Source organism: Nothobranchius furzeri, chromosome 3, assembly GCF_043380555.1.
Source record: "Nothobranchius furzeri strain GRZ-AD chromosome 3, NfurGRZ-RIMD1, whole genome shotgun sequence".
Taxonomy (NCBI): domain Eukaryota; kingdom Metazoa; phylum Chordata; class Actinopteri; order Cyprinodontiformes; family Nothobranchiidae; genus Nothobranchius; species Nothobranchius furzeri.
The window spans coordinates 64,972,755-64,989,622 of record NC_091743.1 but is presented as its reverse complement, the minus strand read 5'-3'; the positions used below and the strand labels follow the sequence as shown (position 1 = coordinate 64,989,622).

General features: G+C 41.1%; 1 protein-coding gene across 4 annotated transcripts in view; it reads right to left on the bottom strand.

Annotated features, from left to right (window-relative positions):
• The window catches only part of cacna2d2a (calcium channel, voltage-dependent, alpha 2/delta subunit 2a), a 214,157-nt gene that overhangs the window by 90,786 nt on the left and 106,503 nt on the right, over nucleotides 1-16,868 (bottom strand). For 2 of the 4 annotated variants that reach the window (XM_070549925.1, XM_070549926.1), the window contains exons 5-6: nucleotides 4,462-4,506; nucleotides 1,111-1,258 (exon numbers count right to left, since the gene is read on the bottom strand). In XM_070549925.1, the coding sequence (XP_070406026.1) occupies nucleotides 1,111-1,258; nucleotides 4,462-4,506 (193 nt within the window). The remainder of the gene's footprint in view (nucleotides 1-1,110; nucleotides 1,259-4,461; nucleotides 4,507-16,868) is intronic. The other 2 variants (XM_054730345.2, XM_070549927.1) reach the window with 2 other exon arrangements.

The following is a 16,868-nucleotide window of genomic DNA, read 5'->3' as shown; positions in this document are numbered from 1 at the left end:
GTTGTTTTTTGAGAGACTTTCCTTGAGTGTCCAAAAGGTTATAGGTGGATAGAAATCAGGGTCCATGAAACAACACGACTTGGACCGCTTTATACGCTCAGAAGATGCAGAATGTAGAAGGTGTAATGTCTGCAAGGCAGGAGCGTATGGCATAAAGAGTAACGGCCTGGGAAAGTCACACATGGTGCAGAATTGGTAGGAGAGTGTATATGTCAACTAAAATCATGCATCTGTGTTGACAATTTAACAGATTGAGGTCAAATCATGCTAACTTCCCACCATCAATGACACGAAAACCCACCTGAATTCAACATTTGAAGAAACAAACACAAGTAATATTTTTATATGTATGTATTTACTAGGGCTTGGAACATAACACGTTAATTCCAATTAATGAATTAGAATTTAAAAAAATTACCTCTTGGCCCAGGCGTCCCCCAGTTCTAGGGCGGAAAAGTCTAGCATCAAAATATATGCCCTATGAATGAATACATGTGATCAAGCTGCACTTCTAAAAAAAAAAACTGTAGATCTTGGGCAAAAAGACCATAAACCTTTTTACATGTTCTACAATCTTTTACTGTTATGTTTTCTAGTTGGTAGAAGCAGGCAGGCAGTAACTTTATCCATATGATTTTTATTACAGCAGGAGGGGTGAGCATACATGCATCATTCATCTTGTAACCCTCAGCAGAACTTCCCCTGAACTCTACACTACACCTCTGTACATATATTAGCAGTGTTCTGCTACCACCTAGTGTTCAGTTCAGTACACAACAATGTTCCAAGTCCGTTTACCCTTCCTCGATAACACATTTACTATTATTTACACATCCCTACAAATCCCACACTGGTTACCTTTCTAATAGGACCAAAGCAATCAAACAGACCTAATGGTTACAGAAATACACTCATTAAAGTGTGAGTATGTCATCTGTGCCTCGTTAAAATAATGCTTAATAAAAAAGGAGAGATTAAAATTAGATTAATCAAGATTAATAAATTACAAAGCCTGTAATTAATTAGATTAATTTTTAAATCGAGTCCCACCCCTAATATTTACTAATATGCTAAATGTATAATCACAAGACTGATGACACATTTACTTACAGCCTTTGTAGATGTCTGTGGGAATCTGGACAGCACTGGAGGAGTAGTTGACCTTGTTTTTAAAATTGGGATCATCGACAAACTCCAGCTCCAGCGAGGACGAGGACAAGCTCTCCAGCACACTTAAGTCTTCGTCATCCTCTGTCTGCTGAAACATATGCGGGCATACAAAACACACACACACAAACCTGAGTCAGCAAACAAAACAGAAACTGGTTTTAAAAATGACTAACAAAGGGCAGCGGATTAACATGTTGCTCTGCAGTTTGTTACATTTAAAATCGTTCTTCATGACTCAGCTTGGGTAAGCACAGAAATAGCAGTTATTCCTTACTGCTGCATGCCCTCAGATTAAATGGTTGTCTCCTTTCTCCTCCAATCAGACAACAGCAGCAGGTATCAGAGCAGATACCAAACACACAGACTCATTATTGGTCCCGATAACAATCACAGAGATACAAAGAGCCAGGTAAATTAACCCCAACAATAACTAGCAAACAGCACCACTTAATCATTGCTTTGCTTCCCACCACCAACAACAGGTTCATTCATCTCTATTGCTGGAAACCACCAATACCAGTCTAATATTTAAACTATTTCAGCTATTGTCTACTACCGATGGTTTGAAATCTTGCACATATTGTATTTGGGATTAAACTTTAAACAAATCATCAAAAAATGAAACATTGAAATCTGTAGAATTAAGTGATGTTGAGATTTAAGAAAATAAATGACAGCTTGAAATAATCCTACAGTCTGACTCAGCTCATGAGCATATTTATAATTTGATATTAAGGTGTGTGTTCACTAAAGCTTTGGTTGATGTCATTAGTAAACCCTTACAGATCAAAAGAAAGGGGAAAAAGCAGAATTTGTTAAATTAACTTCGGTAAGGTGTAAGTCTGCCATCCCTTTCTCTCTTCTTGAGTCGTCAAAAACATTTGTAAAATGAAATCCCCATTTCAGAAGATTCTCATTCATTTATGCTCTTCAAAAGCCATTAAGTGATCCTGAATGATGTAAATTTGCTCTCTCTGTTTTGACGGGTTAATTGGATCTGACACGAATGAAAACAGTTTAGTTTATTTTTTCTTTTTTTGTTGTTTTGAGGGATAGGAATTAACCCACCCACCCCCACCCCCCATGTCCACAGCAGCAGCTGATTGATGGGCTAACTTTAATTGACTATTAAAATACAATTACAAACTGTCATTGGGACGAGCCGGGGGAATTTTAGAGATGAAGCCTCGCTGCAAAAAAACAGAAGAGACAGTATAATTTCATAAAGGAAAGGAAAACACTTGAGAGAAGTTTTCTACATGTGTAATGATCTATCCTATATATATATATATATATATATATATATATATATATATATATATATATATATATTTGCAATATATATATATATATATATATATATATATATATATATATATATCCTCACTGTAAAATTCTCACTAAATTCTTACATACTGCACCTTTAAGTCATGACAAATAGAGCCCACATATTGGCAATTTTGTTAATATCAACAGAATTTGAGGATAATTATTAACTTAATTTACAAAAAATACTTTTCATGCTAGGTCTTTTCCTAAGCCAGAGACAGGGTTGGTGTTGGGGAGAGAAGTTGGTAACCTAATTGCAATTGACGGTGAACTGTAAATAAATTAGTATGCTTAGAAATTAAATTAGGTGTGTTGGAGTAGAGAAGCATCTCAAACAAGTAGAATATTGGCCCTTGAGGACCAGGATAGGACACTGCTTTAAAGAAGTATTCCAGGTTTAGAGTCTGATCCCCCCAAAAAAGTGTTCTGTCAATAATTTTAGATAAGCGTCCAACCATAGAAAAGTAAACCAAATGTGCTTTGAGCTGGATGTGCAGCAGGCCGTGTTGCGTTGGGTTTTTAGAAACAAGCTGTGGGAGGAGATTTCAAACAGAGGAACAAATGTCAACACAACACCAGCTGCTTAGAAACCTTCTACAAATAATCACACCAAACTACTTTATTTAATGTCGTCAATATGAACGAGTATGAAAACCTCCAACTTTTAGGTGTTTTGTTGATGTTAAATTAGAAGTGTGTATCATTTACGATCATCTCAAACCGCAGGCTCTGATTTTATTTCCACACCTGGCTCTAGTGGGTCTCCATACTCATGTTTCAAGTTAATAGCACAGAATAAAGCCAGAAGGTATACCTGAAGTTGGCAAATAACATGTATTTCTAATTAAAGTAAACATCAGTCATGCTCTTGCATATTACAGTGCACATTTCTATCAAGGAAACAGTGACAGGAGGAGAAATTAACAGGGAGAAGCAAAAGGGAGGAGAATCAGCCATTACTTACCTTTACTTTGAAGCAGTTTTTCCTGACATGTTGTAAATAGCACAGGAGTATGCTAGCTTCAATAAAGAGTCAGAGGAAATGGGCGTGGACGACTGGTGAGGGCTCAGAGAGGAATGACCTCTGCTTCATTTATGCCACTGGTTTTAGGAGGTTATAGGTTTGCTGATGAGCGGGTCAGGGGTGCATCACTGTCTCGGCCTCAGCGTGCCATGTTAATGATGACCGATGTTCTCCAATTAGACGTGCTGACAGGCCCTAAAGCGCCGTGTCATTAATCACACGACTAGTGTGCACAAAGAGAAAATCACACCATGATTTATTGCTCCTCTGCTTCTCTTTCTCACTCTCTGTCCCATCTTTTATTGTGCTCTGGTGATCTAAAAGGGATTCTCGCTCTCTTCCTTGAAACGTAATCAATCAGCAGGGTGTGGGTTCCTAAGTGTACCCCTATCCTGGGGAGGAAGTGCAGTCTGGAGCAAGAGTGGCGGCATGGTGAGACCAATGGGGAGTGGAGCTTCCTCATCCCACTGGTCTTTTCTCTAAATGCTGTTTCTGTTCTTCAATCTAAATACCATTTAAAAAAGCTGCTCTGTTGTATGAACTTGGGAAATGATGTTTTACCGTGAAGGACACTGGGGCACAAAGGCACAAAGGTCAGTTCTGGTCAGGGGGACGTAAAAAAAAGCGAGTCTGGAAAGAACATCGGGGGGGGGGGGGGGGGGGGCATTTTAATTCACTGACACATGCATGTCGACCTGTCCGTGCTCTGCCACTAACTCACCATACAGCAGCACCACCTCACCTAACGCACACAGACAGCGCAGGTTCCTGCGACGCGAGGAGGGAGGGCAACGACATCGAAGAGGCCGAGGGAAAGGGGGAGGGGCTTGCAGGAAACAGTCGGAGGGGTGTATGGTTCGGGTAGGATCTGGCGGGGATTAAGGCAGGCAGACGGGGTGGTGGGGATGGGAGAGGGGAGCAGTCCGTACTGTACTCACATATTCTGAATCCGCTTTGGAATCGTAGTATGAAATGGCATTCTCCTGTGCAGAAAAGAAAAGTGAGAAGAAAGGCGATGAGAGGAGATATAGCAGTGCCTATATCGACCCCCGACCTGTGGTGGTAAGCAAGAGAGAGTCATGGTTATATTCCATCACACTGTTCAGCATGAGAATATAATCAGCATCACAGAACACAGGAGGAGTAGTGTGATGCTGCAAAGGTGAGATGTGTTAGTAAGATGTTGGAACACAAGTTAGGAAGTTCTCTTGTGCTGTGGGAAGCTGTTGTCCATCTGTGGGGTGATGTGTTATGAGCTCAGATGGTCTGAGGTGAAGAAACTCAAAATCTCTGTGGGAGTTTAATCAGCCAACTCTCACCAGAGGGTAGAAACACAAAACGAAGAATGACATTTTATGTCACTGTGTTGCACTTAAAACATTCTTCTTAATCACTTAAGTTACCAGGCACCTGCTGAAGTCTCACATCCAGCCTCTCACCTCCAGGCTTCTACACTTCAACCACCCACACACTCAGGACACGAGCCTCCCAGACGCTCTTGTTTCACCGCTGTCCTTATCTCCCTCGCGGGTAGGCGTGAGGGTAGGCAGAGGATACGAGCAGCGAGCGGCATCCGCGTGGCTCACTTCATTATCACGAGGACGCCGGCTGGAGATGGACTCTCAAGGGCGACGCAGTGACCGCCTCATCCTCACTGGGAGAGCTGTGGTCACGGTCTGGTGAGGGAGGCCGGCTGACAGAGATATCAAGTCTGTTTTTGTAGTAAATCTTTCCTTAGTTATTTTTATTAAGTCTATTTGTATCTTGATTTACAGTTTATATTCTTAGCTCTTCAAGAACCACATACGATATATTTAGTCTCTGTCAGCCTTAAAAAAAACTTTAATGGTTTGAGCATAAAAGCCTCAACTTAACCTGCACCCCCTTTCTCCGAAAACGGCTGAGAATGAGAGAAAACGAGCAGAGTGGCAGGATGAGAGCAGATCGATCAGGGGGTGCGTTGGGTTGGATGAGTTGGAGGTCAAGGATGGAAACTCAGGTTGGGTTGTTGTGAACAAATTAACTCGGAGGGAGGACAGACATGATGATGAAGGGAATAGTAGAGCAACAACAGCACAGACTAAAAATAGCCCAATGCCTCTGCAGAGAGAGAGAGAGAGAGAAGAGGAATGGGATGAATGAAGGCTTCTGCATTGTTTTGCCTGATCTGAAGTTTACTCTCGATACCACTTCCTGCATCTTTCTCAATGCAAATAACACAAAAAGATGTAGACAGACAGGAGAAAATCCACAATCGGGTCCTACTTTACACTTGACCACCGCACTAATACTAACTTTAGGTAATGAAATACCTACTATATAAATAAATAAATAAATAAATACAATAGCAAGAAAACCCTTAAAGCGTATGCCATACTTTCAGTACTTGTTTCATTGCTGCAATCATAAAATATAAAGGTCTATCAAAGAAAGCATCTGGGAAATGGACACCAATCTTAAATATCTTTTGAAAATAAAAAAGTAACTTTTATATTATATTATGATATAAAGTTGTCAAGTGGGCCTATTTTTATATTAAAGCACATGGGACACCACTCTGCAGCCCTCTGCTGACCAGAAACAGCACATCTTGTGGAGCGGGCAGGTGCCCAAGGGGGCGCTCTTTACCTGCTTAACAGTTGTTAGCTATTTTCTGTGACAGTAGCTAATTTAAGGGCTAGCGGTTGGCTTTTTCTGTTCACCAACCGTCAATAAATAAAACACAAGTTGAAGAAAAAGAAAGTTTGATTTTATTTTAATTTTTTTGGCATTGTGGAGCCTGGAATAAAAGTCAGAGAGTAATGTCTTTGGAGGTAAAGCAAAGAGCTAAACCTGAGAGATGATTGGCCTGCACCTATTTAAGGAAGCTAAAGGAGGCTATGAAATCACGGGCTGATGGTGACCTGGCTTTGTTGCTACTGGACTTGTAAGTAATACATTTTTTTTTTCCAACAGAGTGAATTAGTTAAATGTTTTCACATGACAGTATAGATGTTTATGCTGCTTCAAATGGAACATGATCATGGTTCAAAAACACTAACATAGACATGACCAAACACTCCTTAACATTAGTGAGTATGCTAAATGTTTATCATTTAAAATTAATTGGTAACAACCAAGCTTACAAGCCATTTGCATGGTCAATAATTTGGAAAGTCTAATTGTTTCAGTAACAGTCTCAAACAAATGGATAAACCTGTCCTAGTCAATAAATTGCTGCATATACTAACAGAGCCTTGCCTACTCTAACTTAGCTGGAGGTGCAGAGTATGACATCTCTGCAGTGTGACTAGAAAAGTGCTGATGGCCCAAAACATGTTGGTGATCCTGGATTAAAACCAATACGTTGGTAGTGTGACCATACACAGACCCACACCGCAGAGATGGATCCATGTGCTTAGCCCTTCTGTTGTGTTAGGGCCAAAATGGACCCGTTTTCAAGTTTAACTGTGTAAAAAGTACACTTTCTTTTTGTCCTGGAGCGAGGCGTCATCTAATCCTCAGACACACCCATTTAAATGCAGCAAAATCAATTTTCACAATTTTAGTAAATTCTAAAGGTCTCTAAAGAAATAAGTTACATCTGTGTTGTTACAGGTCCAAAATGACCCGGCAGAGAAAACTGGCTGTTGCATGCATCAGTTAAATGCTATGGGTTGCTCTGAGTATCAATTATGGCCCAATGTGCACAGTTATGACACACACACACACACACACACACACACACACACACACACACACACACATTACATTTTACATCTAAAAAAACTCACACATATTCTGAATATGTCTTGAAATACACACCCAGTCAATTATATTTAATGTGCACGAGCACAACACTGAATAAACCCACAACAGATGCACCTAAAACTTCCCACTGACACAAACTGCTATCAGTAAATTAAATCTATGATCCTGAGTGGACCAACAAATTCCAAAATGGAGACAGACACCGAGGTCAGGTGATGATCTACGGCCCCTCCCCCACATTCATCTTCCCTGCTCATCTCCTCGCCCCTCCTCACCTCCTCATCCTTATCTCGCACCGTTCCCTCTCCTTTCGTTTTTTGCTCCATCACTCCTCCTCCCTGCTAGGTCTTATCTCCATCTTTCCTCCATCTCTCCATCCTCAACACCAGCATCCTCTTGCCAATTTCAGATTTCAGCAGAAGCAGGGGTGTAGGCTAGATGCCTAGCATTGCCATGGAAACCACCCCTCTGTTCTAGATTACAATACGACTTTGTCTTATCATCATTGCTACAACAGCTTCTTCCCTTTGATTTTGTTGTTGTCTTGCGTAGGATTCAAAAGTCATCTCTCACTTGTGGTTGCACGAGTAAACTTAATAATCGCCTTTAAAGACCAGAGCCTTTGATTTTAATCTGTGTGCAGAAGACATCTAAGCCAATAAGTGATTGATTTGCAGAAGGCAGCAACAGTTCTCATAGCAATTTATGCTATGGGAAGGTGCAGTCAGTGGGACTAAATGTTTTGAATTTGAGCTCTCTCAATTTGCTGGTTGAGACAGGTTGACATTTGAGTGTGTGACAAGCGCTCTGTCATGGGAGAGGACAGATTACAGCCATATTCATATCTCCTCTGGACACCTGCTAATGATTTTATAATTACAGAAGACACTCTGTGCCTCCGCCGTGCCCTGGGGTGTCCACACAAACGTACTGTAACGCATACACACTCGCAGTGCACCTCTCCCTCTGGCCCTGACGCTCTGGCAATCATTCCTCGCACCGCTTTCCCTAATGGAAGCTGCCATTATATGAAACACAATGAAGGATTTCATTTACTGCTCTTCATTAACCCATACTCATCAGCCCATAAGGTAAACACACACCAACACACACACTCTGACACATGCACAGCTCATCTGATTTCAGTGCAAGTTCGGGAGGGTTTTCTGGAAAAAGTCAAGGAAATACAGGTCAACCTCACGCCAGAGTTTTTTACTAAGATATGTTGAGTAATAATGGAGTTAACATGCAGTGGTGTTAAACATTAAAAATGATCAGTGCCCAGTATCTTATGATAACAATAGATTTTGCTGTCTTTTAGCCTTTAGAGTGCATGTTTTGATGCACGTAAATGTGTAGCTCAGTAAGTGTTACATTTATTGAGGTATAGTTTATTTTTTAATTTGCCAAGGTAGCTTGGCTCGAGCCAGCCAGTCCTTTAGACAAGGAATAGACATATCAGGCAGATATTTACCATTTTTTTAGACATAAGTTGACTAATCTTTTTAGTAGAATCAAATAAAACACAGGCACATCCTGCTGCCAATTGTTTTTAAATGTAAGTTTATATTCCTGAAAAACACCTAAATTATTTAAATACTATCGCCAACCGATATTTATTTTATTTAACAGTTTTATATTTAATACTTGGTTAGTTTCTTTGTTTAATTAACATTTTCAGTGGTCTCTATGACTGAATCGATCGTGAGCGCAAGAGCTAGAAGTTTGATCTGCAACGTTGTCTTATCTCCACAAATAACACAAGGCTGAAGGGGCTCTGCCATGTTGAGAAGTTGGTAATGCTAATGGTTAGCTTCTACTATGAGTGCTAAATCAATACAGAATTCAACAAAAATTGAATCAAGTTCAGAAATGTTGATCATCAGCTGTTATTATTGGTGACCAAGTAACATGCAAATATGACAGAAAATGTGGAGAAATCGTCCCCCAAAAATGGCTGCCCTTATTTACCATTGGCTAACCATAAACTCTGCATATCGACATTGGTAATAGAAAAACCCATTTATTTGGGGTATTTCTGTTTTGCTTCCAACACCCCCAAGAGCCAACTATTGGGAGTCAAATGCTACAGCAGAAAATATATTTGTTGCATCATTTGGAAGGATTCTCCAAAAATCCACCATTAAAACAGATTCATTGCCATTTACATATAGAGCGTGTGTGTAATGAATGACATCCAATTTCCTTTGGAGAAAGAAAATACAAGGGCATTCACACTGAAAGGACAGATGTCAGAGGAAGGAATCACACGAACGGCCATCAAAAACTAATTTGCTCAGCTCATTTCCTTTAGTCTATTTGGCTCGGGGGGTTGTACCTGTGTGAAAAGGTGAACTCATGATTTTTAAATAGTGGTAAATTAATCATAGACATGAAAATATGTCAGAGATCTATAAGCCCTTTAACCACTTTGATCTTGAATTGCAAAGGTCACCTGTGAATAAGACATGAAAGCTTAGCAGCCATTATGATTGTGCCCTTTTACATCTCATAATGGGTGAAGGCTTATTACATTTTAGCGGAAATACAAAAATGGCATGTGTGTATGAAATACATATGTGCTATATTTCCCTTTTGATGTTAGCTAGACAGTGAGACTTTATTTAAATGATATCTTAGTTTAGTTTTTTGCAGTGTGTGTGTGTGTGTGTGTGTGTGTGTGTGTGTGTGTGTGTGTGTGTGTGTGTGTGTGTGTGTGTGTGTGTGTGTGTGAATGTTTGAATGACTGGTGTGTTGTAAAGCACTTTGGGCAGTTGCTGGACTCTAGAAGGCACTGTATAAAAACAGCCAATTTGCCATTTACAAATCATCAGCCTTAAAGGGAATCTAAGTCACGCCCATCTACTTCCAGACCATGGGTCCCTGGAACAACAAAAAAAATAAATGCAAGTCAATGGAGCTAAATCGAAACTGTCTAATCCATTAGCTACGTGTCATGGATTTCACGTATGATGTTTGTGAATTTCAGACACATTCTGATGCCAAGAACATGCTCATTTTCTATCGAGGGCAACAGTTACTTTAGGTTTTGTGTGAAAATACATCCAGGACTACAAATGCGCATCACCAAATGTATGACATTGAACCCGAAAAGCAGAGAAAAAATGGCTGTAAGTTTAGCGAACTTTGAATCCTTCATCCAGGAGGAAAGAACTACATAAATCTCGCCATGTGGTAAGTAGCATCTACGCTGGGGAGAGGAGATTCTGTGGTGACATCATCATTTAATTGTAGATCCACTAGGATAAATACAATAAAGTTTATCTCTCACCAAATAGAATATTTTCTAAGAAATCACAATGTAACCATAGAAACACTGCTTGGTGTGTGTGTGTGTGTGTGTGTGTGTGTGTGTGTGTGTGCGTGCGTGCGTGCGTGCGTGCGTGCGTGCGTGTGTGTGTGTGTGTGTGTGTGTGTGTGTCTGCTCTGTCTTCTCCATCCCCAGTGAGTCGTGGTGGATGGCTGCTTATACTGAGCCAGGATTCTCTGGAGGTTTCTTCCTGTTAAAAGGGAGTTTTCCTCTCCACTGTCGCTGCATGCTTGCTTAGTATGAGGATTGCTGTAAAGTCACTGACACTAGTCAGTGACTATGCAATTTGCTGGGTTCCTTATATAGGAAACTTTTTTCTGATTGGCTTAATGAACTGAACTGTATTGGAATGTTTATTATGTGAAGTGCCTTGAGACGACGCTTGTCGTGATTTGGCGCTATATAAATAAACTTGAATAGAATAGAATAGAATCATTTATGCAATGTGCTGACATCTGATATGTAGTCATAGGAATTATGAATTTTTACAAGCTGATACATCTCAAGGTGCATAACAGGTATGGTAGAAACACGCATCATTGCTTTTCATTTGAATTGAAGTACAACATATGTGTGATTCAGGGCGTAAGGCACAGCGGATTAGAAAATAGCTCTTTTAGCCCCGTTGATTTGCATTCATGTTTTCCTTCTTCCGGGGACTCATGAGCCGACCGGAAAGGGAGGATACTTAGGCGCCCTATAGAGGCAACACAATGACCAGTAACATCTATTTAAATACAAATCAAATATTTTATGTGAGGAGTCCAGTCTTCAGTATGTCTGATGTCCTAAACAATAAAGGTTGCCAAAATGCCTACTTATAATGTTAAGTAAATAAGAGAGTCAACCAGCTTACTGGAAATTCAACTGCTGGCCTGGAGGAAAGGGGAAGCGAGAACAGCTATTGAGCTGAAGTGAAACTCCGATAAAAGGATGCATGACGGAGGCCTTGGGCACGGTTGCCTCTCTCTCTCTGCTTTCTCATTGGCATGCCTTGCATCTCCAGGCTCTTAAGCGATTAGGGAGCTGCCGAGACCGTGCAGTCCAAGCATAGCTCCATGCCGATGTCCATTTCTATGCCAATAAAAAAATGTGCCCCAGATTAAAGCTTCAATAAATTCAGCAAAGTCTCCATGTCCCCATCTCCTTCGAACTGATCAAGATGAGCACCAAAACAATAGAAAAAAAAACAAGGTCAGCATAAAGTGAAACTGAATGCATCATTTCAAAAATGCTGTTACATCTCTTGCCCTCAATTTTACCCATCAATCAGCAAATGCTTCTCTTTAACTCTTTGTACTTTCTGTCTTTGTAAACATGTAGCAGGTCTTATTATTTCCTCTCTGTCACCCTCCTCCTCCTCTTTTATTTGCTTTTTCTTCTCTATCTCTGCTGGGCTGTCTCTTCCTTTCAGAGCCTGACACTTTCCCTTGGTAAACACAGTTAAATCAGCCTGTGAATATTCCCATCCTGAGATAGGAGAAGGCGGCTTTGTCCTGCTGCACTCTGGGTAATGCTGTTTTCCATTGTTGGCTGACAGGGCTCCATGGAGAAGCAGGTTTTAGTGCTGATAGCATCTTCACCCTGCATGGACACAGTGGAGGATAAGAAGCCCATCCGCCATGACGCATGCGTGCCAGTATCTCCCAAACAAGCCACCAATCTGATCATTACAGGAGAGAAAGGGAAAGGGTGCTGTAACACCAAATAAAAACACAAGATAAACGCACCATGGCAACATAACCACTATCAGTAAAATCCTGAAGGAGTGAGAGAGCAAATGTAGTCATTATCTTGCTCCAAATGTTTACATTTGAAGCCGCAGTGAGCAATCACGTCCAGTTATGGCTGGACCTCCACATCTCATCACATGTGGCTCTTTATCAAAGCAACACGCTTGCAGGTTTCACTTCGCTTTCCTTTCACAGAGAATTTTTGCAGCCATTTTAGAGTCCTGAAAAGTTACCACCCACCCTTTCTACAGACCGACCAAGTGCCCAATCAACAATCAGTGCCGGCCAAAGGAAACCTGTAATTTTCAACCTCGCAATCATTTCTATCAGATGCTTTTCTGTCCTTCAAAGTGATTTGAATTTTTAATCTGCAGACAGCTACCAAGGACAACAGGGACACAAAGCAAAAAAAATACCTCCAACCTGAACAGAAACGACCTTTGGCCCCATGCGACCAAGCAACAAAACAACCTATAGCTGCTGATTTCTCCTAAATCTTTTAAACAGGACTAGATAAAGCAACAGCTGACTGCGTGCTAGCTCTTTGAAAGGTTTGAAAATATTGTCAAATACCCTAACTGTCTAACATTCAAACATGTGTTCCTAGATCCATCTGATGCATCCAATAAACCTACTGGAAAATATTTGATGAAACATTGAATATTACTGTTATAGATGCCCTAGATTATTAAAAAAAAACTCTAAAATTTTGTTTTATCAAGTTGCTGTCTTTGCACGGACATTACAGCATTAAAGCTGGGGTACATAGTGTGAGAGGATGAGATTTCCAAATTGGGCAAACAGCTATAACTCCCGCCCCGACGCCCCCTCCCCTTCTGGAAGTAGCTGAAAGCCACGCCTGCAGGCAAGAGTCTTACCCTTTAATATTCATGAAAATCTGACATCTCGCCTCTGGTAACAGCAACATGACTCTGCCACTGCCTCTGCTTGCTTTGCAACACAAATGTTTTCTCCATCCATCCATTTTCCTTTGCTAATCCGGGGTCAGGTCACAGGGGCAGCAGCCTAAAGCCTCAGTCATGCTTCTGCGTCTGTGTCAGTGCGGAGACACGCAACACCATTATCCATCCTTGCGTAGGCCCCCCGGCAGGCACACAAGTACGTACGGAGTCGAACCCACTTTTCTTAACATCTGTCGAACGAGACAGAGAACGCATGCTTGTGACTGGTCAGTCCAGAAACCTGAGATCACTTCCGTCATGACGACATTCGCCTGTTGTCTGCCTAGACCTGTTTAGCGGACGGACATCCCACCAACGCCGCTGTCTCCTTTTATGCTCTCGCTGGTATTTTAGCAAGATAAGCAATTCTTTGTCTAGATCACACAGTCCCAACTCGATCAAACTTCTTTCTCGTGTTGCTTGCCATTTTTCAGACCGCGGAAGTGATTTCCAAGGAAATAGTAAGATGTCACTGTACTGCTACCTACGCAACGCCCTCTGTTGTCCTGGTGGAGAATTGCTTTGCAACACCCCTTCAGCAAACGGGGAAGTATGAGAGCAAAACACTTCCGTCAATCGGTGCTTGTCTGTCCCTTGTGGAGCTGACGCAGAAGCATGACTCAGGCTTAAGCAGGGAGGTCCAGACATCCCTCTCCCCATCCACTTGGGCCAGCTCCTTCGGGGGGATCCTAAGGCATTCTCTGGCCAGCCGAGAGACATGGGCCCAATCCCAATACCAGGGGCGGAGCTTGATATGTGCAACATGTGCGGCCGAACAGGGCGGCAGTCTGCAGGGGGCGGCATTTAATTTCCTTTTTTTTTTTTCTAAAAAAATTTTTTTTTAGCATCAACCAATACATAAACAAAACATAGAAATCGCATGTTCTTAATAATAATAGTGATGATAATAATAATATTTCTGTAATAAAACCACAACAAAGTGTAACCCATATCAACTACTCCCTGTCACATGACCCACGTCAGCTGATGTGAGGTCCCTCTCCTGATTGGCTCCTTCCACGTCGCGGCAACCATGAAAGCTGGCTGTGGGGGAATACTTCCGGGCTCGACTCCTGCTGTGGCTGTAAGCTTGTTGCTTTAGAACGGCGTTGGAAAACAAAGCGTTTTTCTCCCCTCAATTCATTTATACTCTCATTTTACCTCAGCGGTAAGTGTTCTTAACATCTACCAATAACACCCTTTTACTTGTCAGTGACCAGTCGATCGTTTTCGCTATAAAAATGACCTTGTTCGGCGGAGTTCCCACCCCGAGCAGAACTCCGGTTCGAAACACTTTTATTTACTTAAGCACTTTAATGGGCTTAACTTGAAACCAAGAGCAATCGAATTATTATTATGTGTTGCCTTGAATTCGGCTATGCTGTCTGTCAGACAGTTGTTTTCCTTTATTGTTGTATTTGTATTTGTTTGTAGCAAACGCTACTGGAATGTATAAATTGAGCTGCGTAGCCAAGATGATTAATAATTGACCTGTTGTACATTCGTGATATGTTTACCGGTAAACTGAATCGAACTTGATGTGCTAATGAACGTTTCTCAGGCCTACAGGTCAGGTTTTTTCCCCATGTTGAACTGATCTTCTTCATATTGAAGTGGCGAGCTGGTAGGACCATACTTTCTTTTTGGAATCTGGAAATGAGCTTTCTTCAGACCCAGCCAAGTGGTCATCACCAATTACCGACAGCATACGCACAGAGCTAGTTTGAAGAGGACCTACTAAGGTGCCAACTACTTTCATATTTCCCAGGAATCAAGGCGATGGCAGATGTTGTCATCATCACTATTTCAGTAGAACTTTGACAAGTGGTGAGAAGGTGGCCAGGAGCTGGATGTTGTATTCAGTTAGCAAAAGTTGTTATATATACACTCCACGCAATTTGAAACAAAGTTGTAGGTGTAATGTTTTTTCTGGTGTGTGTGTGTGTGTGTGGGGGGGGGGGGGGGGGGGGGGGTCACAGGGGGATCTCGCACAGGGCGCCATTTAGGCCAGCTCCGCCTCTGCCCAATACTCGCACTTCCACACTTGCGCCCTTCAATTGCGCGATCCCGACCATGTGTCCCAATTCTCAAGTGCGTAAGTTTATCACACCCCTTTTGCGCCCTAGATCCACATCAATGCGGACTTGGGTGAAGGCTATTACCCACAATCCATTGCTGGCACAAACACAATGAAATAACTGCAAAACTGGCTTAGGAAAAATGGTGATAAACAAACCAATATCTAAAAATGTATGGAAAAATATCAGTATCTTTATTTAAATCAGTCAAATAAAAACAAAGCAGATTAAACCCACTTCAGTTCATAGTTACTTCTTTTTCATGATTCTTTTTTGAAGAAAACAACCATGAATAAGCAGGTTTAACCTTTAAAATGACATTTCATGGGTGCTGGCCATGTGGTGAAATGGAAAAATCAAGGTCTGCAACATGGCTCGCTGGATTTCTCTGGGTATTGATTCCCATCCTCTGTGAGGCAGGAGGGATCGATCAGAGGGATTTAGACATGGGAGCCACTTTCTAAACAGTCCCTCCTAAAAAGTAGACTATGTCATAGTCGGCAAAACTTCTCCTGACAGAGGGCTTTGTGATGCTCCTCAAATGTGTTTTCTTTTTCTTCTCACCTTTCCACATGAGCTGTTCTTTCATTTTAATGGTTCAGACAGTCCGAGTCTTCATTACCTTTACAATGTTCCAATGTTTAAGACCAAGCCAGCACAAGTTGTATTCAAGAGGATTTTGAAACAGTTGTAAAATATAAGGATGTATTATGGGGGGAAAAAATCAGCAAGTACAGTAGAGAGAGAAAAGTAAGGGGACTTTTCTACACTTTAGAGCACCACTTCAGCAAATTACAGTAGCCTACAATCAGGATACTGAAATGACCAAACTGTTGGGTCACCACAGCAACAAAAAGTCTAATCAAAGCTTTGAGTGGTGCTAGTTGATGGAGAAAAAAGAAGAGAGGCGCCAGTAGAGGAAATGCTACAAAGATAATAAAACTGGACATTTATTGTGCAATTTTGGTTAAACATGATTTCATTGTTCCTCTAGCATGAAATGAGCTCTCTCCCACAGAAAAGCTACTTCCACTCGACACAGATTGGTCAACGTTAGCCAATCATGTTGAGATAAGACCTCAAGAAAATTCAGTCATGCATTCATAACTACCCATATTGCTTTTCAAGCTGGAGTCAGTCAGGCCTCCCGCTCTCGTCTCCGACTGCTTCAGAACTAAATGGCACACAAGACTCCAGTTCTGCACTCACTCAGCTGTGTTTCGTATTAAAATACAATGATTTATGTTGTTTTAAATCATTTTATCTTTACATCTTAATAATGGTTTTACCTGTCTTTTCATTGGTGTTTAAACAAATATTTTAAAGTATTTTATTAGCTAATTTAATGCACGAACGTATTAATTTAAAAGTGTTTTATAAATCAATTTGGACTGGGAATCATCTCATTATTTATTATATGCATGTTCAGTTTTCCGCTGATGCCTCCAGCATCAGATATTATAGACAGAGAGGAAACCTCATTTCAAATGT